Source organism: Microtus ochrogaster, unplaced genomic scaffold (assembly GCF_000317375.1).
Source record: "Microtus ochrogaster isolate Prairie Vole_2 unplaced genomic scaffold, MicOch1.0 UNK2, whole genome shotgun sequence".
Lineage (NCBI taxonomy): Eukaryota > Metazoa > Chordata > Mammalia > Rodentia > Cricetidae > Microtus > Microtus ochrogaster.
In genome coordinates this window covers 15,979,651-16,005,543 of record NW_004949100.1, presented here as the reverse complement: position 1 = coordinate 16,005,543, position 25,893 = coordinate 15,979,651, and the positions used below count along the sequence as shown (strand labels likewise).

Below are 25,893 nucleotides of genomic sequence, written 5' to 3'. Positions count from 1 at the left end.
AGTGCTTGGGTCTTATGACATTCCAATATCCTTCCCTGATATCTGTACCTGCCTGTCAGCCACCCATGTTAGTGTGCAGTATTATCTAACATGATGGGGGAGAATTTTTGGCCTCACAAGACTGAGTTTAGGGAGGTCCCATGGGGAGATGGGAAAAAGCTCAAACATAAAGGGGACAGAAAACATGGTTTGGGGCAGGCAGCCTGTGTTTGCTAACTGCTATGGGGATCACTATCAATCAACCTATCTATATACCCCACCATAACCCAGGTCTAACTTTGGCCATGTTCTCATGTGTACGTGTCAGCTACACTACTAACTCAGCCATCACCAAGGAACCCTTCACCTACTTCGGGGGTTACTGAGAAAGACTTGAAGTTCGGCAATGATTTCTGCCTGGAAAGAAGCCAGTTCCATTTAGGACACCTCTCTCAGGTTTGTTGTCATTAAATACAGATTATAAATTTAAGGAGTTTGAATTTTCTGTTTCCTTAGAACCGTGCCCAAAAAAAGAGGCTGAATATTATCATTGTGGCTGAAGGAGCAATCGATACCCAAAATAAACCAATCAGCTCTGAGAAAATCAAGGAGGTAAGCATGTGTAATGTCCTCATAACCTTTGCTCTGCTGCCCGGCTGGACATAAGAATTGTCAGAATGATGGATGGGACTTAGATCTAGAATATTAAGTCAACTTTCATAGCATGGGGAGCATGAAGCTTGAGCTGAACAGCCAGGAGTTCTTGGGTCAAGTCTCCAGTGGTCCTAATGGCTCCACAGATAACTTCTCTAACAATAGAGGCGAGACAGTGAAAGGGTAAGCATGGCCTTGGGTGAGAAAGGACCAGCTGTTAAGTAGACGTTGCCCTGGAAGTAAGGAGTCATGACTACGTGACAGCCAGCACAGTCTAGGGGCTTCTCTATTTGGAAAAACAGACAAGGAGATGTCCGATTTTCCCTCTAATTTCCTTCTAACCTGGATCATCAGCTGATCACGTTCCCCAAGAAACCTGCCTAGTTGGCTATGAGTCACTGGTTTCTCATGGCCCTGGGGAAGGGTGGGATCTGGCAGACTGCTACTCTGCTACTCCTTCAGGCTGGTGCTTACTAGTCTCTACAGGACTTTTCACTAGGATCTCAGAACCACTCAGGAACCGCAAGCTAGGCTGTGTTGTTCCAGCCCTGATATTAACAATCTGGCTTTACAAGTTTTCCTTCCTTCCTTCCTTCCTTCCTTCCTTCCTTCCTTCCTTCCTTCCTTCCTTCCTTCCTTCTTTCTTTCTTTCTTTCTTTCTTTCTTTCTTTCTTTCTTTCTTTCTTTCTTTCTTTCTTTCTTTCTTGAGATTTTAATTTTAGTAGTCTGAGTGTGGCCATTCTTGTCCATAACCCTCAAACTCAGGATGCTTACTCAGGAGGATTGTTAAGTTCAAGGCCAACCTGGCCTAAGTATATTGTTTCCAGTAGCCAAAACCAAATCAAAATAAACAAGCAAACAGCAGCAACATTGAAACGTGAAAGCGTTATTTGGAAAAATAAGTTTTAGCGTTGTGTATAGCTGTTCCTGCAGGGAGAAATGAAGCATGATCAGTTTTTGCATTTCCACCTGAAGACCAAGTAGATCACCCTTTCGTGAGTGACCACACTAGTGAGGTCTGTTTGGTTCTCTGTTTTCTGATGGGCACTCTTCTTCACAGCTTGTGGTGAAGCAGCTGGGCTTTGACACCCGGGTGACCATTCTTGGACACGTGCAACGAGGAGGGACCCCTTCTGCGTTTGACAGGATTTTGGTGAGTGGGGATGGAAAGTACTGGACGTTTTTATGATACCTCCTCAAAAGAAATTTAGACCCACTAATTTATTGTGGAGGCTGACCAGCAGCCTCATCCCTCGAGACAATAGTGGCCCATGTCCTTATTTAGAGGTCCTCTGAGACTTACTGACGTGGATAATTTCCTGGACTGAGGTCACAGCTGACGTGGGAAGTCAGTATGCTACTGATAGAGAAGTCATGGGTTCCAGGAGAGTAAAAGTCACGTTGCAGAGATGGGTATTTCAAGTGTAAGCTTCCGGAACCTAAGCCAAGAGTACAGCAAGCATCCTGAGTTCACACCCTAAGTTCTTAGTGTTACCTGGTATTTCTTCATGGAGTTGATATTCTTATTGTTCCAGAGATGAATAGAGATAAGCAAGACAGAAGCAGGGCAAACCCCTTATTGAGTCATTGTTTTACAGCATAGAAAGCAGGCACAGAGTGAACCCTGTAGTGGTCTCTGGAAGGGCTATTGTCTTTAGTGATTGTGCTTGTCATTGGCAGGCCAGTCGCATGGGGGTGGAAGCTGTCGTTGCCTTGTTGGAGGCTACGCCTCAGACCCCGGCCTGCGTGGTATCTCTGAGAGGAAACCATGCTGTGCGCCTGCCTCTGATGGAGTGTGTGCAAATGGTGAGCTCAGGTATTGGGTGGGCATGGACGTTGCATGGGCCGCCTGTGGGAACAAGTGGGTGCTTCAAGCTGTGTGGTTTGCTTCAGATTCGGTTGAGCACTCGGTCAAGTGGCCTTTTGCAGGGCAGAGCGCTCCATCTACCCTGTAGATGAAGGCAGCAGGCTCCCTGCGTCATTAGTGTATAAATGCTTCGCCTTCTTCTGCTTCTTTTGTTTTGCCACCCATGAGGCATTTCCCATGGTCAGCTGTCCTAACGATGAGTGTTCTACACCAGGAACTGGTAGAGTGGGTGACTGTTTCCACCTACAGTCACAGATGGTCCAGGTAGCTCCTGGGCACCAGAAGCAACAAGACTGAGTGCAGGAAAATGGTCCTGCCAGGAACTGGTGCTGTAGGTGTGACACGCTTAAGTTCCTTCAGTTTTGTTTTCTGTCCTTTTGTTCCCAAGGACATTCTGTTCTGTGATAGGACCTTGGGACAGATTGCAGTAATGTTAAGATAGGCCCGTTCCTTCAGGTGTTTCTACTGGTAGATAAAATAAAAATGGATTCTGCTTTGCAAAGCAGTTTTTCAGTAAGTGCAGTTTCAGTGGACTTGCTGCATTAGAAACTGCTATTACTTTTTATTTTTCCAAGAAGAATATTTCATGAAATGTTGCAGCATTTGGGCTTTTGAATGATCCTGACATTTATGCCTTATATAATACAGACACCACACATACATGCACACACACACACACACACACAGAGACATACATACAGACATATATACAGATAGACACACACACACAGACAGAGAGACATACATACATACATACAAACAGACACATACATAATGATAGTGTGTCAGGAGATTTGTTGAAAGTAACCTTAATTCTCAGAAGCCAATAGGGACAAAGACAGTATATATACATACATGTGGTGATGTGTGTCTGTATTTGTGTCTGTGTGTGTTCCTATGTATCCTTGGGGATGGGAGGATAAAAGAAGTGTCTGAAACTGTGTGAGAGATGATAGGATTAAAAGGTCAAAGCCCCGAACCATGTGTGGTACATTTCTTTGGGCCTTACTGTTCATCCCCTGTGTCTTTGTTCATTGTAGACTTGTAACTTACCTGGTACTCAAATGATCACATAGAGGCTTCAGCAAGTCGCCACAGAGAGCCACTTGCTGAGACAGTCGGGGTGTTCAGCACTGAGCTCTCTGTCTTGAGGCTGCCTTCATCTCTCTGTTCTCCTCAGCCCTCTGTGACCGACACTGGAGATCTGTAGTCCTCAGTGAGGCAGTGAGCTAGCTCTGCTTTCCGTTTTCCTTAAATGAGCTGCATCAAGGACTAATCAGACCTCCTAAAAGACCCATTTCCATGAATCTTGCCTTTGTGCAAATCGATCTTTTTGATTCTGTGGCCATGAGCAGAAAGAGTCCCTCATTTTTTTTCTTTGGGGCTCTACCCTCAAACATGCCACGTCAGCTGTCAATTTGGGGGCCATTAACAATCCAATGGGGATCAGACTGTGAAGATTCAGCCTTAGAGCATTTCAAACTTTATTCATTCATTATTACTTTTTTTTTTTTTAAAGACCCAGGATGTACAGAAGGCAATGGATGAGAGGAGATTTAAGGATGCCGTACAACTCCGAGGGAGGTAAGTGATCGAGAATAAAACTCTGCTAGAGATTTAGGTCCTTGTTTGGTCCTTGAGACTGTACTTAGTCTCAATATAAAAATTACAAGAGTTTGGGTTGAAGAGATGGCTCAGCAGTTTAGGGAACAAGGTAAGTAAGATCAGTTCTCAGAACCAGCATACCTCAGCTCATAAAACTGCTGTAAATCCAGCTCCAGGGGAATCGGATGCCCTCTTCTGGCCGCCACGGGCACTGCACTCATATTCACAAACCCATATTAAATTAAAAATAAATTGTCGTTTTTCTTAAGGAGTTTTGAGGGAAACCTGAAGACCTACAAGCGTCTTGCCATGAAGCTGCCTGATGACAAGATCACAAAGGTAGTAGCCAGCTTCCATCAATGGCCCAGTCTTCTGAGTGCCTCAGGGATCTTTTTTACCCCATACCTCAGTGTGGATCCTTGGAAGCTTATCATCACCTCCCCATTGTGACCTCAATCATAACATGGTCACCTCCTGCCAAACGTGACACAGAATGACCCCCCTTATAAGTCTGCAAATGGGAGCTTGCTCTTGTCTGATGACTTGACACTGCCCTGTTGTTTTCAGAGCAACTGCAATGTGGCTGTCATCAATGTAGGGGCACCCGCAGCCGGAATGAATGCAGCCGTGCGCTCCGCTGTTCGAGTCGGCATTGCAGATGGTCACAGGATGTATGCAGTCTATGATGGTTTTGATGGCTTCGCCAAAGGCCAAGTGAGTCTCCCAGTAGTTCCTAGAGAAGTGAGAATATGCACATGAGTAGGCCAGACTCATCACAGCACCTACATTCAGGATTTTGTGGTGCCTCTCCTGATGTAGGATTTGAAGCAAGATGGTGAGGCATGTCTGAACCCAGACCTGCTGTAATTGGTACTATGGCAGTAGGTTGGGAGATGCCAAGTTGGAAGAGGTGTGTGACTTCCCTAAAAACCTCACCAGAATACATTCTCCAAAAATCACTTGACTAGAAGCTGGCAGACCTGGAATTCTCGCCCACTGTGTTCTGTTCTGTGACTAACTCATGCCTCACCTAACATGGGAATCGCCCACAGTTAATTAAACTTCATCTGCGTAGCCAAACGATGTTCACGTTTCTCTCTTTGTTTTCTTCTTTGCCTTCAGTGCTGAATTATTTTTAACCTTTACCAATTTAAAAGTCATGATATCAGGTTTCTTTTCTAGTGACAGATTCTGGTCATCTCAGGTGTCCACCTAGGACACATGTTTAGGGAGGGTTAGGTGTGGACATCACCCACAGGCAGGAAAGAATAGTTTTACTGAGGCTTTGCATTTTGTTTAACCTTAAAAGGACACACCATGTCTTCACTGAGTTAGCACCACAATGTGTGTGTGTATGAGGGGGTGGACAGAGTTGCAGCCTAACCAATCTCTCTGGGAACTCAGTCTGTGAGAGAGTTCAGAACCTTGCGGTGTTTTCAGAGCCTTTGGTTCCTGCCTTTTTTTCTTCCTCTATTTCAGCTGTTTCATTCTATGTTTGAAATTTAGGTAAAAGAAATCAGGTGGGGAGATGTTGGAGGATGGACTGGACAAGGAGGGTCCATTCTTGGGACAAAACGGTAATTTCTAAATTTTCACTCTTAAAGAAGTTCTGCTTATTTTATTTTCAACTTATATGTAGGAATGTTTTGTCTCTGTGTATGTGCGTCATGTGTGAAGGCGTTAGTTCACCTGGAGCTAGAATTAAAGATGGTTGTGAGCTGCCGTGTGGGTTCTGGGAACCAAAACCCTATCTTCTGCAAGAGCAGCAAGTGTTCTTAACTGTTGAGCCATCCAGAGGTTGTTAACAAAGAAGGAAGAAGCACCTGCTAGAGAGAGTGGCTAGATGTGTCTAGAGCGTGACACCTAATGGACACCTAATGAAGCAGGGATATCTGTCTGCCATTGCTCTAGGAACTCAGCCCTGCTGTAAGGAGCTCAGTGCCAGGAGTGGGGGGAGGGGCGCAGGTTGGATTGAATACTACGTACCTCACTGGTTAGTGTGTGCGTATCATCCATGAGGCCTTAGGTTCAATCCCCAGCACTCTAAAATTCCATTCATTCCATATTTCCATTTACGTGAATGTGAAAAGCTTCTGCCCAACTCTGGTCATGAAAATGAGGGATGATTACCTGTACCATCATGTGAACAAGCACATATTTCGGTGTTGCGAAAGGGGCATTGTGTCTGGGTCTAACCGAACTGAGCGACACAGTGACTCCAAGCTAGGTTGCATAGCTGAAGAAATGACCTGGGTATTGCTAATTTAAAATCATGTTTTTCTGACTTAAAAAAAAAAAAAACCTTTTTTTTTTTTTATCTACATAGCTGGGATTAAGGCATTTTAACAAAGTGTGTTATGTTAGGTCCAACCCCTTTAAATCTTTAGTTACTTCCAGGATACAAGTATTAGTACTAGCCATAATTGTAATTTACTTTTTTTCCCCCTTTGTATGGAAGTAAAGTCATTTTTATGTATTGGGCTCTGTGTCATTGTGACTGAGAAGAATCAAGCCAACTTTTTTTTTTTTTTTTCTCACTTCAAAATCAGGGCTTCTGCTGCCAGCTAGACAGGTGGGGATTCCACAGGGTGGCTCCCAACCATCTGGATCGTTTTCCTTGGTGCCATGAAATGGGTTCTTTGGATGGCAAAGCCCTAGTAGACTGAAGGTTATGCAAGCCAGGTGTGCTCCTCGTAACGGAACCTGAGTATCACCTTCGGCTGTGTGGGAACCTGAGTATCACCTTCGGCTGTGTGAGAATGAGCTGACAGCTGGAGACGCTTGCTGCAGATGCCCAGTTTGCCCCTTGGACATATGCATTTGTTTGTTGCAATTTTCTATATTCTATTTCCATATTCCAATAGCTTCATCTTAAACTTACATTTGTTTGCCAGCAGTATAAGTACTTCATTTTCTCCTTTAAGCATGAAAAGTAGATTGGGGTGGTTTTCAGATGAAATACTAGAATCAGGTGTGAGTCACTTTCCTTTGCTTAGTGATGTCCCTGCCGACCGTGTCTTTGGAAATAGGTGATAGTATAGAAGAGGAATGTAGGTGGGTGTGGTTTTGAAAGAAAGTAAATTGATGTATATGCATATATATATATATATACACATAGCATACATTAAAGGAAATACATATCAGCTAACACATTATATATTATATTATTTATATACACATAAGTATATCAAAATATATTATATATATATACACATATACATACGCACATGCATATATTTTGGAAAATGAAAATTTCTATGTCAACAATTGCTATTGATATCATAAACTATTGTATTTTTTTTTTCTCATGAGCCAGCGCAATTGTTTTGGCTCTTTTGAGTCGGGGTCTTAATGTGTAGCTCAGTCTGGTCTGGATTTCACTATGTCTCCTGGAGCTCAGACTGGTCTTGAACTCACCAATCCTGTTTCCACCTTGAGTGTTGAGATTCTAGGTTTGCACCGCCACATCTTGTGGAGGCAGCATAAATCCTCTGGGGTAGCATTATTTCTGTCTGTCTGCCTATATTTGGTGCATTGGATTAAATTTAGTGCTTTGCACATGTTAGGCAAATACTTTACCACTGAGCTAAATCCCCAGTTCTCCTGCTTTTGCAAAAACGCTCTTTGGGGACCTAATATCTTGCTGTCCCTGCCTTTAGTGTTCATTCTCCAGGACTCCGCTATCCTGGGTGCTGTCAACTGTGGAACCATAGGAAAGTAGCCCAACTGTCCACTGTACCTTTCATGCCACCGAGTTCAGACATAGGTGGGAGGGAGTTGGGAGATGAGACCCCCAACGGGTGGGTAGATAATCCCAGCATGTGGGTGTGCTCTCACCTCTGGTTCTGTCTGTCTTCAGCACCCTACCTGGAAAGCACTTGGAGAGTATTGCCGAACAGATGCGTTCCCACAGTATCAACGCCCTTCTAATCATTGGTGGATTTGAGGTACGTTGTTGTCTGTCTCCCCGCCTGTCGGTTTTGGAGGTTTAAGTTGTAGTCCCGTGTTTGTTTCACGTATATCTGGTCTTATTGACTGTTCCTCAGGAACCAGGATTTTAATACCCAACCTAGTAGCCCTGTAGTGCAGAACGGCAGATCAGTGAGATGTAGCACAAACCTGGTCCGGTTCTGATAAAGCAAATTAACCGCACTGGCACAAGTTTGACCAATCTGCTGGGACTCAGTTTGACGCTTTCTGGTTTTGTTATCAACCTGGAGATATAATTCCATACTTTGCATTTGAAATACACTGATGATTTAGAAAGGAAGGCGGTTATAGGGTTAGTCTTTCTTTTCAGAATTTTTAAGAAGTCATACTGGACTGTAGTCCTTAATCACATCCTGTTCAATGGGGGTGAGTCTCACAAAAACCTTGATTTACTTAAAGACATGGAAGACCTTCACATAGCTAGACTCAAATTCTAAGTCTAGCTAAGAGAGTCATTTAGTCTTACTCCTGCTATATGCGAATACAGCGTCTCCTCTTTGTGCCTGGGCAGCTGCTTGTCCTTGCTTGTTCCCTTAACTCAGCTGTGTTGATTTTTCAGTAGTCCCTGGTCTCCGTACTGTACCCTGTGCACCGTGGTGGCAGTAGTTCCCTGAGACTCTCCCACGTCCGCTCACTCCCAGGCACATGCTGACCACGTCCCCCTCTGTGTCCCTGGCCCCACAATCACACACACTTGTCTGACAGGCCTACCTGGGACTCCTAGAGCTGGCAGCTGCCCGGGAGAAACACGAGGAGTTCTGTGTCCCTATGGTTATGGTTCCTGCTACTGTCTCCAACAATGTGCCGGGTTCCGATTTCAGCATCGGGGCAGACACGGCTCTGAACACTATCACAGACGTAAGTGCGCGTGTTGCCAGCAAAGCAGGTGCAGCTGATGCTAACCCAAGGCCTGGACCCTTTTATCTACCAGGGCACTAGAAGTAGCCTTTTACCAGCTACCAGTTGGGCACTAAATATTTTTTTTTTCAGGAAAGCACATTTTAAAAGTTCTTTTGGACTCTGAAAGTCCTTGATCTCGTTTACTCCACTCCAATTATTTCCAAGGGTCCTCCCAAGCAGCTGCTAGCCCGACGTCACTCCGTTGCCGAGACCCGTGGAGTGACAGCTCACTCGAGCTCAAGCAGGGTTAAATCACTGTGTTTTCTGATCTGATACTCAATGTAGTGTTTTCTAAGTTTTGACTGAATATAATTTCCTTTAAGCCTTTTATTGCACTTAAATCCTGTGTCCAACATTCTCTACTCTATGTTTAAGGGTAGAGATAGAACTAAATAACTCATAATGCTATTTTCTGAAGCACCTGTTGCCACTTCACTGGATTTTTGGCTATGTTTGTTATTGTTGCTTTTCCCCTTTTTATAAATTGGCAATCTTAAGTCAAAAGTATTGATGCTTTTTTATTGTTTTTTCTCTTTGTAAAAAGCAAGTAACAAAATATACACATTTCAGCGTTACATTTGTAAATTAGACTTGTTCGTTCCTTTGGGAGTTGAAGATCACTAAGTCAGAATTCCAACAGTTTTCATTAACTCTTAAGCCTTTTTTTCTTTTCTGGGAGAACTAATTCTTATACATATTTTTGTAGGGTTTTGATTTTTCTTAAGCTCTTGACACCCGACTCATTTCTAGCCCTGGTAGATAAAAATCCCCATTGCTTTTCCCATAAATCACAGAATGGTAAGTAACGCTTAACGCTGATTTCTTGCTTTTCTGAATTTCGGAAACGTTTCTCTTTCTGTTTAATGAGGCTCGTGCCTGGTGTGTCTTGGAGGCAATGTCCCTTTTATTTATTTTCCATCACTAACTTCTTCTTCTGTGTTGCATGTGCTGTCTGGTGACTGCTGCTATTGCTTTTGGTGTTGCTGTTGATGGATTCCGGCTCTTGATGGATCTTCCTCTGTGAATGGACAGAAGGGTGTCTGTCACAAAATGGATTGGGACCCAGGGCTTTGTGCACTCCAGATGCTGAATTACAGCCTACAGTTTACATAGGAGGAATTTGCAGGGGAAGCAATTGGAGTTTCTTTTTCACAAGCTCCTTGTCATCTAATTAGAAGTCCGCTTGCAGGTGCTTCTGACCAGTAGCCTGTGGGTGGCCTGTGCCCTAGAGCAGCAATGAATGTGGCCTAGCCAAAAAGAATCATGAAGGCATTTGAAATATTATGAGAATTATTTCTGCCAATTATTTTTGGAAACGGTATTGCATGGTTCTTGAGTGTGAACTTTGTAGATGGCAGCATCCTGCCAAGACGGTGAAAGGTTGGACACTCCTGCATACTGTCAGTCACAGTTAGTGGGAGCCTCTGCAGATGCCATCCAAGGTGGGTATTTATCTCCTCGTGGCTATCCAGTGTGCACTGTCAGGCATGAAGGAAAGATTCTCTCTTTTTATTATAATTTCTCCATAATTATAACTTACGATTCTTAGCTCCCATGCTAATAATTATTTTGTCCTAGACTTGAATATTTAATATACACATATTGTTGAAAATTTGAAACTCAAAATAGGAAGAAGGGAAAAAAGTTACCTACTCCCTCTTTCTTTTACTTGCCTAAAAGAGATTTTGTGATGGTTTTTCTTTAATTTCTTTCTTTTTTTATTCATTTGAGTTTCTCAAAGCTAGTGGTACTGCGTGAGAACGAACACTGAGTTGTGGGTAGGTAACCATTCCCGAGGTCTACAGGCTTGGTGGTGTGTGGTGCGTGGGTGTGGATGTGTGGTCTCTGTTGCTCATTGCTTCTGAGGTTCCAGAGAGCCGTGTCATCTTGGTTCTGTGATCTCAAGGTGGGTGACTGAAGCTGGGCCAGGAAAGATAACCTTAGTGAATGTTGCCGTCGTTCTGGAGAGCTGATAGCCGAGTGAGGACAAGGAAACCAGCCAGAGTCCATTCGTGTATCCTGGAGGTAAAGGGACTAGAATGTGAAGAGGTGTGAAGGCAAATGAAGGTTCATTTTAATAGTTGAAAGTTGGACCTGAATTCGGCTAACCTAAAAATGAGGGGAGGTTGACACTGTGTCTAGGAAAAGAGGTCATGAGAAGACTCTACCCAAAGCACCCATGCCTCCTGCTGCTGCATCTAGGAAGCCCCTGTACAGAGCGGGCAGGGAGCTGAGAGTAGTTGCCTAACCTCACTGGGTAACTTAAAGCAGGTGTTCTAAAGAACAAGTATGCACTAAGTCACCTGTTTCTCTACACTCATCTGTTTCTAGAGGATAATAGCCTCTTCCAGGGCCCTGGAGAACATCCGAGCTTACCATCCATGGCTGTCTCCCAGAACCAACTGTTTCTTTAGGTTTGGGAAGTCAGGCACTTCTCAGCTTTGGGTGATTATATATCTAGTAGACAGCTGCGGTGATGAAGGACATTGTGTGTCATCAGAGGTAGGAGAGAGGAATCCCTAACATGGTCAGGCATGCTGTTCACTGCTTTACGGTCTTGGGGAGGGACAGTTCTCACCACAGGGACATATCAGTCTCAGAATGTCTGTCTTGTTGAGGTGAGCAAACCCGAGCCTCTCCAGTTGGATTAAACAACGTCATTGCCATTGAGCACTGATCCTTGTCTTGGCTAATCGCTCCCCCCTTGCCAGCAATGATACTCAGGGATAGGAGCATCCCTTGAATGGATTTCAGTATCTGCAAGGTAATGGTAAGTTCTCTGGGTAACATCTCAAACCAGGCACTTCAGAAGTCTGGTGTTGCAGTGTTGGCTTTACGATGGGACTTGTTTTTATTCCTTACCATTGACACCAAGCTTTGTTCTAGTCAAAAAATACAACCAAAGCAAGTTAAGTGTGCGCTGCCACCAAATGCCACGAAGGTGACATGACACAGCCCTGAGGATAGCCCTCCCTAGGTCCTTATAACTGTGTAGCGTCATCTTCTTTTGAAGTGTGTACAGTCAAAATGTCTACTGAAGCTTTATTGGTGTTTTAAAAATTGCTGTTGCTTCCTGCAGGATCTAGCAGCAAGAATGTTTGGATGGTTTCCTCAGTTTGCTGCTTTTCCTGGGTAGGGCTGGCCTCCTGGCATTTTCCTTTCAGTTGATTAGAGAGGAACAGAAACAGAGGACAAATGCTGGGGAGAAAGCTCTTGCAGCAATAAAACTATCACTATGTCAGAATGGAATTAAGCACTAACGCTCTCCGTTGGCACCTGCCCTCCTCATACATCCCTGTCCCTACCCCACCCACAGGGAAGGCTGGGCTGCCAGGCACTCTGCTTTCCAGTGGGAGGCTTTTCAATGACACAGCTTCTTTCTCCATAATGTATTCCTAATAAATATCTAGCTAAGATAGTTCTAAGCAAATGACAACTATTTCCTAGAAAATTCTGAGGAGGCTGGCACGGACCAGCAGGTTAATCCAGATTGCTTTGACATAAGGTACGATTTTGAATGCAATCAATTATAACAACCACAGCCTTAGCAAGAAACAGCTGAGCACTTGGAGAGCAATGAAAAGACTTTGAGCCAACCAGGGGTGGAGGTGGAGGGTTGGTTGTGTTGGGGATAAGGAAAAGCCTATCCCTGGACCGTGCTGGCGACCCTGTCTGACCTTTAGCTGAACACTCTAAGGACTAATTTACCCCAGGTCCTTGACCCACTGTTTAGAATGCTTGGAGCATACAGGTTTTTAATCTGAGGATGATTTGGTTGCAGAAAGAACATATAGCATTCGTTACAGCTGCCTTGTGGGGAGACAGAGTCCCATGCTAGAGTCTAGCAATAATTATGCAGCAACCTATGATGATGATGATTATACTAAGAAGGATAAATAAGATTGATGGGTCAGACTTGCCGCCCACAGTGGGCTAAAAATACTCTGCCTTACTCTGGGGGCTGCCTGGATTTAGGAACTGTGGGTGAGTAGATCTGAATCCTCCCACTAACCTGGCTTGACTACCTGAGGTAGGCATTTGAAACCTCTCTACAGCAGCTAGGAAACTTCTTTACAACCAACTCCGAGATTTCTAGTTATCCTTCCGAAGCAGTGGCTGAGGTTCCAAATGAGCTATCTCACTTCCTGTAAGCACTGTCTAAGGCTCAGAAAGGTTGCCCCCCTCCAGGAGGGAAACAGGTATTTCCAGTGGGGAGCGGAGGGACCTGCAGGTAATGTAAAATGCATGTCTCTTTTCCCGGCAGCGGTTGGCGGTGGTGCAGTGACCCAGCTCTGCATTGGTGATGGCAGTCATTTGATGTCGTCCTTGCAGCCATATGCTCCTCCCAACACCCCACCCTCATCTAAAGAAGTGTTGGGACTGGCTTTGTGCTTAAACGCCCCCCCCCCCACTTTGTTTTCTTTCTCCACCTCCACTGTACTGCCGAGAAAGGAGCAGCTGTTCCATCTAATGACTAACCCACGATGCACCCTTTTCCCCTCGGCCTGATGCCTGCTTTGCTGCCTGCTTTGCACCACCTTGACTCTGCCACTTGTGTCTTCTTCCTGCGGGACAAGAAGGACAAGGCGGAGGGATACACCTTGTAGCCCGTGAATAGTTGTGGCATGCCCTCCACCTACTCAGACGCCAATCCAGGCCTCTCATGGGCTCTGCTGACCCAAGGGGACCAACTCCCTGCTGGTTACTTGGTTCCCTCCTCCCTGTCATATCCCTGAAGTTACTGCCTTTTGCCCAGTGCCTTGGCACGTGATGTACTGGTACCCCTCTAACTGCCATGGCCCTGCTGCTTCAGGCTTTCCAAGCTGCGGTCATGCTGGCTGATGGTCGAAACAGCCACGAGGAGTTTTGCATCCCGATATGCGTTTTGCCTGCCACTGTTAGTAACAATGTCCCAGGCACAGATATATCTATCGGTTCTGACACTGGCCTGGGTGTGATTGTTGAGGTAAGAGACCTTCTGCTTCTACTTACATTTTGCTTCTTTTACCTTAATGAGTTTTTCTTCTGCCCTAAGCCTACCTGTCAGCTCCAACTTTCAACTTAAGGTCTTTACCATTTCCCTGTCTGACCTTAATCGGAAACTTTTTCAGAAGGACTAAGCCAAAATGTATGTTTACCTTTTGGCCACATTTTTGATAACAGGATAGTGTTTCCTTGTTTTTCATGGTGAGCGCCTTTTCTTCATTAACTCAAGATAAAATGCTCTATGCGGGCCTCTCCATAGTGTTTCTGTGCCATCTGAATAGGAGAGCTGTGGACATCACTGCTGGTAAGGTCAACTGCTTCGGTCCAAAGTCCCATTGTTAGGGTTGTGATGTCGGGGGAGAGTGAGAGAACAGTCACAGGAGAGAGCACAGTAGATTGGATCTAGATACCCTGCAAGTAAGTATAAGCGCTCTCAGATTAAGCATGGTCAATATAACTAACTGCTCAAACAAAGGAAGACCCAGGCCATTGCTTGGAAAGACTTCCTGGTGTAATGAGAGGCATGCCAGGAGACAAAGTCACTCTCTGAGAGGAAAGTGGCTTTACCTACCACACACTATGTGGGCAGATGGACCAGCAGGTGCTGGTGTCCACATTGTAACACAGGTAAAGAACTGAACACACTCGGTGCTGTTGAGAAAGGAGGATGTCTGCTTGCTTCCCAAGTCCATTGCCGCAGGTAGTGGTTATACAGCAGCAGAAGGGATGGTAGTCAGGCGTGTGGAGTTAGTGTCTCACAGTGCTCAGCTCCTCCTAAGGGCGGCAAGCAGACCTCTGACTAAAGACGTTCACATCCAAGCTGCTGCTAGAGCAGTGGCTCTCAGGAATCACATATCAGATATCCTGCATATCAGACATTTACATTATGATTTATAACAGTAGCAGAATTACAGTTATGATGTAGCAACGGAACTAGTTTTGTGCTTGGGAGGATCCCCACAACATGAGGCCCTGTATTAAAGGGCTGCAGCATCAGGAAGGTTGAGGAGCCCTGCTCTAGAGTTTGCAGAGAATTACAGCTGCTGGAGAGATTTCTTAGTTCTTTCTTCTAAGTTAAATTGCAGGAAAAGAGGGAGATGCCCAGTTGGGTCAAGCATCTGAATTTTCCACTAAGATCTTAGCATGGGACTTAACAGATTGCCATACTCTAGGGATCTCCCTTGAAACTTTTCTGTTGAGACCAGTGCGGAAGCTCCCCTGGTCTGTATTCAGACTTCTTTGGAGTTTAATTTCTTTGTGTGTTAAACAGACTCACAAACAAGCCTATCAATTGAACCCCAGTCATTGAATGCCTTCGGCCCAGGCACAGCCCTGAACTTTCCCTTCTAAACACCTCCATGGACAGATGATATCACAGGCAGAAGTCCTAGATGATCCAACATACATTAGCCTTTTGCCTTGGACACTGGCTTCACGGACAGGGAAATGAGGATCAGTCATTTCTCTGCCAGCACACAGCAGGACAGGATTTCCCTGACCCATTGCCTAGCTCCTTCCCTATCTGGCTACCGAAGTTCTTCAGTGAGTATTCAGAAGAAATACCTTCTCTTGGGTCAGGAGCCAAGTGGAGAGGGAAGCTCTTAACATGTAAGACATGACTGCCCCCACATTAAAGTCTATTGGTTTTCTTTCTTTCTTTCTTTCTTTCTTTCTTTCTTTCTTTCTTTCTTTCTTTCTTTCTTTCTTTAAAAAAAAGCGCTCTGTGATGAACTCAGCCTTACTGTCTTACCTTTTATTTACATTTTGGAAGGATAGTATGTGTGGCAGAGTGGTCATGATGTTTGAACTGCGACTTGACCTTCTTCCTCCAGCAGGACCACTCCCAGAGGCTCACCCAGAGGATATGCTATCTGTGCCCTCGGAACTCCATGAACTTGGCTGTGAGGCATTTGTTCTAGCGTAAGAGATGAGAACCACAAACGGTTCCTGCCCTCAGCCAGAAGTCAGGGCGGCCCCTTAGCACATGGCAGATGGCATTGGTAGGCTGGCCCTTTCCATGTCAATACTACTTTTAATAATTGAATGAGACATGGCTACGATGTCTTCCTATTTTCAGAAGAAGCTAATTGAAGTCCTCAGATGCAATCAGGGTAATGAGCGCATATAGGAAGAGCAGACCATCCCAAACGCATCTCCTTGTTCTTCCAGCCAGTGGCCCACAGAATGCCTAGACTTTTCTTCCATGTCAGATATAGTCCAATCAGTTTCTTTTTGTTTCGTCAACAGTCCATTTGGATCAGAGCTAAGACATTTGTATAAATGGGCCTTGTGTCCAAAGGCATCTTTCTTAGTAATATTCTTGTATCATCAAGTGACTAGTTCTAAGGATTAGTGGGCAATAGAATGGGCATAGTGGGAAAAACTAAATTAGAAAAGTAGCCCATGTGGCTTTGCTCCCTGACTGGCCACCTGCCTTAGCCCAGCCATGCAGATCTGCAGCTTTCCTCCCTGCAGGATGGCTCTGTAACAAAGACCACACAGTGGCCCTTTCAGTATTTGAATGTCCTAGAGAGAGGTTCAGTACAACATTGATCCTTCTTCCTTGGTTACATCTCTGTTGCCTGGGAATTGAGAGCTTCCCACCCACCAAAGCATATAGTAAATACTCTTGGGCAGGGGGATCTACAAGAGAAATTGCAGATTCGAATGCTTTTCATAAAATCTGTGTTTGTTCTTAAGCATGGTCTCTTAAATGTAACTCAAAGTGATCATGTAAAAATGACCAGAGAGTTAGTGGACATTGGTGCGAAGACTCACTTTCTGCTCCCCCTATAGATCTGTGGCTGTTACAGTCCCCAGTGTCCCTTCTCCCATCATGCTGTCACTGTCCTCTCAGCTCTGGACTACTAACAGGCAGGGCAAGTAGCTCAGTGTTGAGCATCTGATGCGTTGCAGGCACAGCTGGCTGTGGAGTGGCATTATCCCATCCCAGGGTTCCTGTCCTTAAAAGAATGGTATCCAGAGAGGAGGAAATACCCAAATCTAATCTGCATACATTGCAGGAAGAGTACTGCGTGAAGAGAGTGAGGACACAGAATCCCGAGGATCCCTACATAGGGACTGTCCAGTCCTGGAGGTCACTCAGTGTCTTTTTAACTGGGTCGCAGGTCACAGCTAAGAGCAGGATGCAGTCTGAGTGAGCTTCCTATGGTCGTAATAAATGGCTGCACACATGTTGTGTAGCCAGAGTACCATTTGCTCACGGCTGTCTGGGGCAGAGGTCAGAGAAGTCAAGGTGCGAGCTCCAGGACAGAGAGGCTGTTGCTATGTCTTCTAATTTTCTGACCTGCATCCTTAGCAGGCCAGAACCCCGACCTCTCTTGCGTCCTCTGAGCCAGCATGAAGTTTCTCGCTCCTTTGTCTAGTAGCCTGTTTCTATGTCCTGGCTTCCTTTGCTCCCTTTACAATGACACTCAAGGCTCTCTTAGATAATCTGGAATAATCCCATCTCAAGATTGTGTACTTACTTGTATAAGAGAAGGCTCATGGCATTCCGGGGCATATGAATGGAATACCTTTGGGGGCTTCTATGCACAGTTCTTCACTGTCCCTGTGTATGACAGTCCCATGAAGGTTCAGAGAGCAGCATATCCCTGTGTTAGGACAGCAACTGGAGCTGGGAGTTGGACATGGTGATGGGAATTGGCAGGGCTGTGCGTTCCATAGAAAGGCTTTAATGCATACTTAAAAGTTCAGTGCTGCAGGGTTTTGAAGAGGGCAAGAACACATTCTGGTTGGATTGCATATACGGATGTCAGTTTTTAGGTACAGAACAGATATGGAGCAGAAATGAGTGGCATCTACACTGGTGTTGCATGTGTAAGGCGGTGGGTGAGTCGTGTTTCAGTGTGAAACCTGATGCCAGTATTTGGAAGATGTCTCTGGATGCCTTTGTCCAAGAAGCTGTTCTCTATGGACAGAGGTACCCTATGAAACACCCAAGCATATACCTAAGGTAAACCAACCTAATATCACAACTATTCACAACAAAACAAGATCAGGAAAGCAAAGATGGCATCCAGGAAACCAGGTAATCAACATTTCCTTGGGAATATAAATTCTACCAGCTAGGTATTGACTTGCAAAAATCCTTTCAGCGAGGACATATTCAGACAGAAAAGCAAGTGAGCTGACTTGGGTCTCCAGGGTAATGGCCCAGCCAGGCTTCCACCGCAAGTGATCACAGAGATTTTGACTCCCAGGCTGCACCTAAGCACTTTTTTCTACCGCTCCTCTCTGTACCCAATGCTTGCTACTGCACGCTCAGGTTTGGTGGAGGGACATGCAGCTCATGGGGAGAGTAGGCCCTGGGCTAGTGCACGCGTGGCACTGGCTAAGATCCTGGATTCAAATGACGGATCTCCTTGTCTGTGGCCAGACGTGTGACCGAATCAAACAGTCGGCCAGTGGGACCAAGCGCCGGGTGTTCATCATTGAGACCATGGGCGGATACTGTGGCTACCTGGCCAACATGGGGGGACTCGCAGCGGGAGCCGACGCTGCCTACATCTTTGAAGAGCCATTTGACATCAGAGATTTACAGGTAAGTCAATCCATGCTTGACTCCGAGAGTACCTCGTTTAACAGTGCCGAGTAAAGAGACCTTATTTCCTAAGACTGGAGACGGTGTTGGAAAACGTGGCACACTGTTTGCTTTTCCGTTGTCATCTCCAAATTCAAATGCTTAGACTTGAGTCCTAGGAGGTCTCTGGATGGGTGGCCAAGACTACCGAGGCTTGAGGGTCCTTATTGTGTGTATTGATATTTTATATATATATATATATATGCATATATATATATATATATATATATATATATTGCCAGTACGTGTGTACTGAACACCTCATGGGCCAGAAGAGGGTGCCGGATCCCCTAGAACTGAAGTTAAGGATGGTTGTGAGCCACCATATGCTTCACCGAAGCTGAGAACAAAGGCTGGGTCCTGTCAAGACCTGAAAGTGCTCTTAAAGGGTCTCTCTCTCTCTCTCTCTCTCTCTCTCTCTCTCTCTCTCTCTCTCTCTCTGTTTATGCATGTGTATGTATTTTTAAATGGTCATTCTTTTGAGAAAGATGAAATGCTTTCCCAATGTTTAGTATAAATCACTTGCATAATGAGACCTGGTTTTTAAATTACATCTGTTAGGCCTATTGAAACTTTGTTTGTCACTGTCTTAGCTTTGTTTCCCATTCTTATGATAGAATACCCAGGCAAAAGCAACTTAGGGAGAAAGGGTTTATTTTGCTCCTAGTTCCAGGGTACGCTCTATCATTCCAGGGAGGCCAAAGCAGCTGGAACTTGAGACTGCTAGTCACGTGCTAGTCAAGAGCACAGAGAGCAAATGCCTGTGTGTTAGCCATCCGCTAGATATCTCTTGTACATAGCTCAGAATCCCTTTCCTAGGGAGTGGTGCCACCCACAATGAGTGTGTCTTTCCTCCTCTGTTCACATAATCAAGCTAATTCTTCATAGCCACACCCACAGACCCAGCCTGATAGTCCAGAGTCTCTTAGGTGGGTGTGGATTGTGATAGGTTGACCATGAAAACTTACCATTGAACTCATGAACATTAAAAAAGAAATGCATGTGTTAGGCAAATGTATAGAATAAGTATTTTAAGAGGGAAACTTATTTGGGGATGGGGCCATATTCATTTACTAATAGATATGTCCAATAACATAGCCCCACCTCTTACACATTCCATGTTTATCTGGTTTACTATCAATGCCATCTTTTTTCCCATTACCCACTGTACTCTTGTGTACTGGAATACCCCCCAAACATTAAAGTCATAGAAGCAGCTGACGTGTTCCTATTGATGTTACATTCTAGCACAAATGGTATTACAGCAGGTGCCCAGTAAGCGTACTGTCTGATGGACTAATACGACCTTCTTTTCTAGTCCAACGTGGAGCACTTGACAGAGAAAATGAAGACCACCATCCAGAGGGGCCTGGTACTCAGGTAATGGGAAGGATTTCTGTTCTTCCGTTTTAGGTGAGGGTTCGTGGGCAGAAGCTGTCATGTGATCTAAACCACAGCAGTACCTTTCCTTTGCTGCTGATTCTATGAATGTTGAAGGAACACGGGCACAATTATCTATAGTTTGGTTTTTCTCTATAATCTACACATTGTTGTTTTCAAGACACCACCATTCATTTACTTCAGCCCTCCTGGCCTTTAGGAAGAAAGGGAAAAATATACTGAGTCAGAGGAGGGGCAGAGAGGCAGAGGGCTGGTGTGGGATGTGACTGCGCCTCGAGTCGTCTGGCTGGCTGGAGGTGTTCTCCGGAAAGCCCTCAGACTCTCTCTCTGGCCCTGAGTGAACTCGAATCCTTTACCTTTATTTCAGAAATGAAAGCTGCAGTGTAAATTACACCACTGACTTCATTTACCAGCTCTACTCAGAGGAAGGCAAAGGGGTGTTTGACTGTAGGAAAAACGTGCTGGGCCACATGCAGCAGGTAGGCTGTGATCCCTGCGCCTCCAGGGCTCCCCTTTAGATGGTGCTGTTCTGTGAGAAGTGAGCATGAGTAAATTCTGAAATTGTTGATTATTGTAAGTATCATATATCATGTATGTATGTATGTATGTATGTATGTATGTATGTATGTATGTATGTATTTTCAAGACAGGGTTTCTCTGTAGGTTTGGAGCCTGTCCTGGAACTAGATCTTGTAGACCAGGCTGGCTTCAAACTCAAAATCTTAAGTCATGTCAAATGCCATGATCTTTAGGATTCTCTGTCTTCTGTGATAGCCGGGGTTTATGGGAAATGCTCAGTTGCTCTTCTCATGGTCCTGATCAAAAAGCTGAGAAAAAACAGCTTAATGGAGGAAGGATTTATGCGGGCCAACAGTGAAAGGGGCTAGAGCAATCATGGTGGGAAAGGTATGGAGGAAGGAGTCTGAGGCAGCTGCTCACTTTGAATCTACAGTCTGGAGGCAGAGGGCAAGCAGGAAGAAGTGGGGTGGAGCCAAGAGCCATCAGCTGAGCTTCCTCAATGACTGACTTCTTCCAGTTAGTCTATCTCAAGCTCCACCCCCAGTAGGGGGCCAAATGTTCTAAGGCTTGAGCCTTTAGGGGAAGATTCCATACTCAAACCACAGCAGGAGTTTTAAGGGGAAAACAATCAGCTTCTGTGTAGACAAGAAGTAATACTCTGATTATTTTGTTGAAGTAAATATCAGCATTTCATAAGGTGGGATATGAGGCCGTGGCATTTATTTGACACTTTGGCCAAATCAAGATCATTTGGTGATACAGAAGTACTTCTCTACCTCCAGCATAATGGCAATTTTTTTCTTTGTCTTTTTAAAAATACTCTCGATTTATGAAAAATGAGTGTGCCTAGGTGACAAGACTGGAGGTCAGCCTGGGATTCAGTAGTCCCATTGTTCCTTATTTGCTGACCTGTGTGCAATATAGGGAACTTTTTATCATCATTCATGTGTGTGTGTGTTACTCATGTATGTATATGTACTGTGGTGGTTTGGGTATGACCCCCACAGACTCAAGTTTGAATGATTGGCCTGTCATTCACTAGAGTAGCACTATTGGGAGGCGTGGCCTGAATGGAGGAAGTGAGTCACTGTGAAGGTGGCCTTTGAGTTCTTATATAAGCTCTAGCCACACCCAGTGAGTGAGACAGTTCACTTCCTGTTGCCTATGGATTAAGATGTAGAACTCAGCCCTTTCTCCCATACCATATCTGCCTGCATGTTACTCTCCATTGATGATAATGGACTAAACCTCTGAACTGTTAGCTAGCCCACAATGAAATGTTTTCATTTCTAAGAGCTTCTGTGGTCATGGTGTCTCTTGACTAAGACACGCCCCCTTTCCCTTTTTCTGGTATGGATGTACATGTTTGTCTGTTGTATGAGGAGGCCTAAGGTTGACAGCAGGAGTCAGCCATGATGGCTCTTCCACATTATTCATTGAGGAAGTCTCAATCAAATTCAGAGATCACTGATAACTGCTATTTGCTAGTCAGTGAAGAGAGCCACTTGAGGGAACTTTGAAGCCAGGAGCCACTAACGTCCTTCAAAAGGTGAACTCCTGAAGTTAGGATGAGCAGGAATATGTGCTCTCTCGTTTCTGTGGGTCCACCAAGTTTTATCAGTAAAGAAAGTTTCCACTCATCCCAGATCTTACTGGGCTGGGAAGATGACTCTGCAAGAATGAGAACCGGGATTTGAACCTCCAGCACCCGCATAATAAGCCAGGCATGGCTGCACGTGCCTGTAACCCCAACACTGAGACAGACAGACGGAGAAAACTAGCCGGCGAGGCAGCCTTGCCTAAATGGGGAGCTTCTCATTGTGTGAGAGACCCCGGTCAAGCCAATTGTCGGAAAGCCAGAGGTAGCCACCTGGTGCCTTGTCTGCCTACTGCATGTTGACATACAGATGAGCACAGCTGCATTCGCACATGCCTGTACCACTCAGAGAGAGAGAGAGAGAGAGAGAGAGAGAGAGAGAGAGAGAGAGAGAGAGAGAATGATAGCTTACTTACTTAGTTGAGAACACCGCAAGGCTGTATGGCAGGCTGAGGTGAGGCTCCAGCACTCACGGTCCTCTTTTCCTTCTTGTCCTCTATATGTAAAACCAAGCCACATTCGCAGATTTGCAGTTCTGAACAGCACATGGATCTTGTTAAGTTATGGTATTATTTATTTTTAAAAAATCTAGAGAAATCGCTGTATGATTTATATTTCACATAACTTGCCCACCACAGGGGGGATCACCTTCTCCATTCGATAGAAACTTTGGAACCAAAATCTCTGCCAGAGCGATGGAGTGGATCACAGACAAACTGAAGGGGTCCCAGGGCACAGGTAGGAGTCTGTCGGGAGAATGGATGCGCAGCGTGAGGTGCCTCAGCTTCCTCACGGGGAACCCTGTGTTATCAAAGCTACGGTGTCTTTCCTTCTCCTTTAAATCTGCCATCGAGATGCCCAGCATACTGTCTTATCTTTCCTTTGTGTGCGTACTGAATACCATTTATAACTTCTCTAGGTTATAGTGAAACATAATTAATAAAAATAAACGTTTTATTTCTGTTGTTAGCAACAGGTGACACGTAGTTTGGTAGCATTCTTGTTATTCAGAAGATTGCCGGGCACACACTGCTCACCATTAGCAAGACTGTAAAATGTAACTTTTATTTATTTCTGTGGTGTCATGAAGCACGGTCAGGATCTTTCTATTTAGGTTATCTAACATCTGTTCATTGATTTGATTCACAGGCAACTGTATAATTGGGTGGGAAATATGAGCAACTGACTGGGAAGGCCGTCCTATTTTCCTTCTTAAAACCCTAAATATTAGTTTTTGATGTTTTTATTCTGTCATACAGTACTTCCTGATGAGTTTTCCCTCCCTCCACTTCTCTCAGGCTCCCCTCTCCTCCAGATCCACTCCTCCATTTCCCTTCAGAAAAGAGCAGGCCTCCCAGGGATATCAGCTGAACGTCGCATAACACAAAACAGCAAACTAGGCACAAACCCTCGTATCAAGGCTAGGTGAGGAACCCAGGAAGAGTCCCAAGAGTAGGCAAGAATCAGAGATGCTCCCACTCCCACTGTTAGGAGTCCCACAAAAGCCAAGCTAACAACCATAACGTATATGAAGAGGACCTAGCGCAGACTCACACAGGCTCGGGAATTGCTGCTTCAGTCTCTGTGAGGCCTCATGAACCCCGCTTAGTTGATTCTGTAGGCCATGTTCTCATGGTGTCCTCTGTCCCTTTAGTTCCTACAGTTTTTCTCCCCTTCTTCTTCAGGATTCCCTGAGCTCTAAGGGGAAGGATCTGATGGAGATTTCTGACTTGGGTTCTCTCTCCACCTAATGTATGGCTGCGGGTCCTAAATATTGTCTTTCTTCAATATCTTATTTTCTCCTAAAGAGGCAACCTTGGGATTTTGTAAGAACCATTCCTATGATTTCTTCAAGAATTCTAGAATGTCACTATGAAGTGAATACACCTTCATGGTGTAATCTGGCTTGGCTTTCTAGGTTGTATGAAGGAAGGGTGTCTTTCTTTCTCTACTTCTGGGATGGTCTTGTTCACACACTGATGAACACACACAATAAAACTGAACTGCTCAGACCAACTAATGCTTCAGGTGTCTCCAAATCGCTTGACTCAATATGCTGTAGTGTCTGGGGGTCTGTCCCTCTCCCCCACCCACCCAGGTGCATGCTCCCAGCAAGTCTCATCAGTCCTTTGCTCACTCACAGGCACCCTGGTTTCCTTTGCACCCACCCGGCCCATGACTGACACCCAGACTTCTCAGATGTTGCAAGGCTTTGGTGTAGGACACTTGTTTTGGTGATAGAAACCATGTGCCAGCTGTTTCCCCACTGGTATTTTCCATGGGGTCATGTTTGAAACTGAAGGGGGGATGGGGCAGTTTCCTTTACAGTCTGTGTGACATGGGAGTTTAGCTTGCAGGATTTGTAGACCCTTCCTGTGAGACCATCTGTCAAAACCTCCAGTTTCCTTTGTGGAAAGATTTGAGTGCGACATGGATTTCATTCACGCTCAATGGAATAACACACTTTCTTTGATAACTTTTGTGACTTACATTTTCTAGGACAGTTTAAAATCATTTACATTATCAAAACTTTGCATGAAACTTTTTGCACCATTCCCTTTTAAGGCCTGCATTCCTAGATCCCATTCCCTTTTCAGGATGGCTGTTTGCTCCAGGGTTTTGGCACCCTCTCCCCTCAGGCTTCTCTATCAGTCACCTAGGTGTGTCCTCATCAGAACAAACCCACACAGTGACCAGCATGTGGGTTACAAAAGTGGCACTCTACAAAATGGATATATATATATATATATAGTTCCAACCGACTTGTAGTATTTTCGAAATCCTGACTCTGGCTTTTTTTCTCCTGATAATTTTTCTACATCACTTCATACTCTTGTATTCTTTCTTTCTACCTAGACTTCCTTTCCCAGTTTGTCCTTGAGCATTTACTATTAAAGTGAAGTCTTCTTGCAGCTTGAGTCACCATGTGGTTGCTGGGAGTTGAACTCATAACCTTTGGAAGAGCAGGCAATGCTCTTAACCTCTGAGCCATCTCTCCAGCCCTCTTCTTGCAATTTGAGCATATTTGCTTATTACACCATTTAGTGAATTAAATACTTGACAAGCATTCTAGAAAATGTTCCTTTCCAGGAACCTCTCCGACTAGTAGCCCGTATCTGGTAGGTGTACTGTATGTAGGTGGGAGATAGGTAAAGGGCTCCTCTTTGGGTGTGTGCCATAAAGAAGACCCCAGCACAATCTAGGCCTCTTTGTACCCGATCCTGGAGGAACCTTGAAGGGACAGAGCTCAAAGACCAGAGCTGTGTTGGCAGTCTGGGAAGGACCCTGGTCATATAGGTCTCCTTGAGAGACTGGACAGCTGTCTCCACACCCTCCCTGGCTTGGCACTGAGTGAGCACTCCTGAGAAGGCCTCTGAAGAGCTGCACTTCTCTCCTTGATACCCAGATATGGTCTCTGGTGGTTTCTCTCCCTTTGCTGTCTTGTCTCTCCTAGGCTATGAGATATGCTCACCCAGTATGCTGAGTATCTCTTAGATTTCTTATTTTAACTTTCCACAGGGAAAAAATTTGTTAGCGATGACTCCATTTGTGTCCTGGGAATAATCAAAAGAGACCTTCTGTTTCAACCAGTGGTGGAATTGAAGAAAGAAACGGATTTTGAGTAAGTTAAAAATGTGCCTTACCTCAATCTCATGAGAAGGAATGAGAACTAGGAGCTGTGAGGGCAGATCACCAGTGCTACCCTGGCTACTGGATGCAGCTCACTTACTGACCTGTTTTAGGTAATCTATGAGCTTTTCTGGTGTGGTAGAACAGGCCTACAATCCCAAG

The 25,893-nt window shown here is 45.0% G+C and overlaps 1 protein-coding gene across 2 annotated transcripts in view; it reads left to right on the top strand.

Annotated features, from left to right (window-relative positions):
- Positions 1 to 25,893, top strand: part of Pfkp (phosphofructokinase, platelet) — a 63,740-nt gene that overhangs the window by 36,931 nt on the left and 916 nt on the right. Inside the window, exons 8-21 of one of the 2 annotated variants that reach the window (XM_013353114.2) lie at positions 496 to 591; positions 1,694 to 1,786; positions 2,314 to 2,439; positions 4,020 to 4,084; positions 4,375 to 4,444; positions 4,673 to 4,819; positions 5,612 to 5,682; positions 7,965 to 8,052; positions 13,809 to 13,961; positions 18,381 to 18,545; positions 19,903 to 19,964; positions 20,353 to 20,464; positions 22,740 to 22,839; positions 25,621 to 25,723. In XM_013353114.2, coding sequence (XP_013208568.1) covers positions 496 to 591; positions 1,694 to 1,786; positions 2,314 to 2,439; positions 4,020 to 4,084; positions 4,375 to 4,444; positions 4,673 to 4,819; positions 5,612 to 5,682; positions 7,965 to 8,052; positions 13,809 to 13,961; positions 18,381 to 18,545; positions 19,903 to 19,964; positions 20,353 to 20,464; positions 22,740 to 22,839; positions 25,621 to 25,723 — 1,451 coding nt within the window. Of the gene's footprint in view, positions 1 to 495; positions 592 to 1,693; positions 1,787 to 2,313; positions 2,440 to 4,019; positions 4,085 to 4,374; positions 4,445 to 4,672; positions 4,820 to 5,611; positions 5,683 to 7,964; positions 8,053 to 8,800; positions 8,954 to 13,808; positions 13,962 to 18,380; positions 18,546 to 19,902; positions 19,965 to 20,352; positions 20,465 to 22,739; positions 22,840 to 25,620; positions 25,724 to 25,893 lie in introns of both variants that reach the window. The other variant, XM_005365399.2, reaches the window with a different exon arrangement.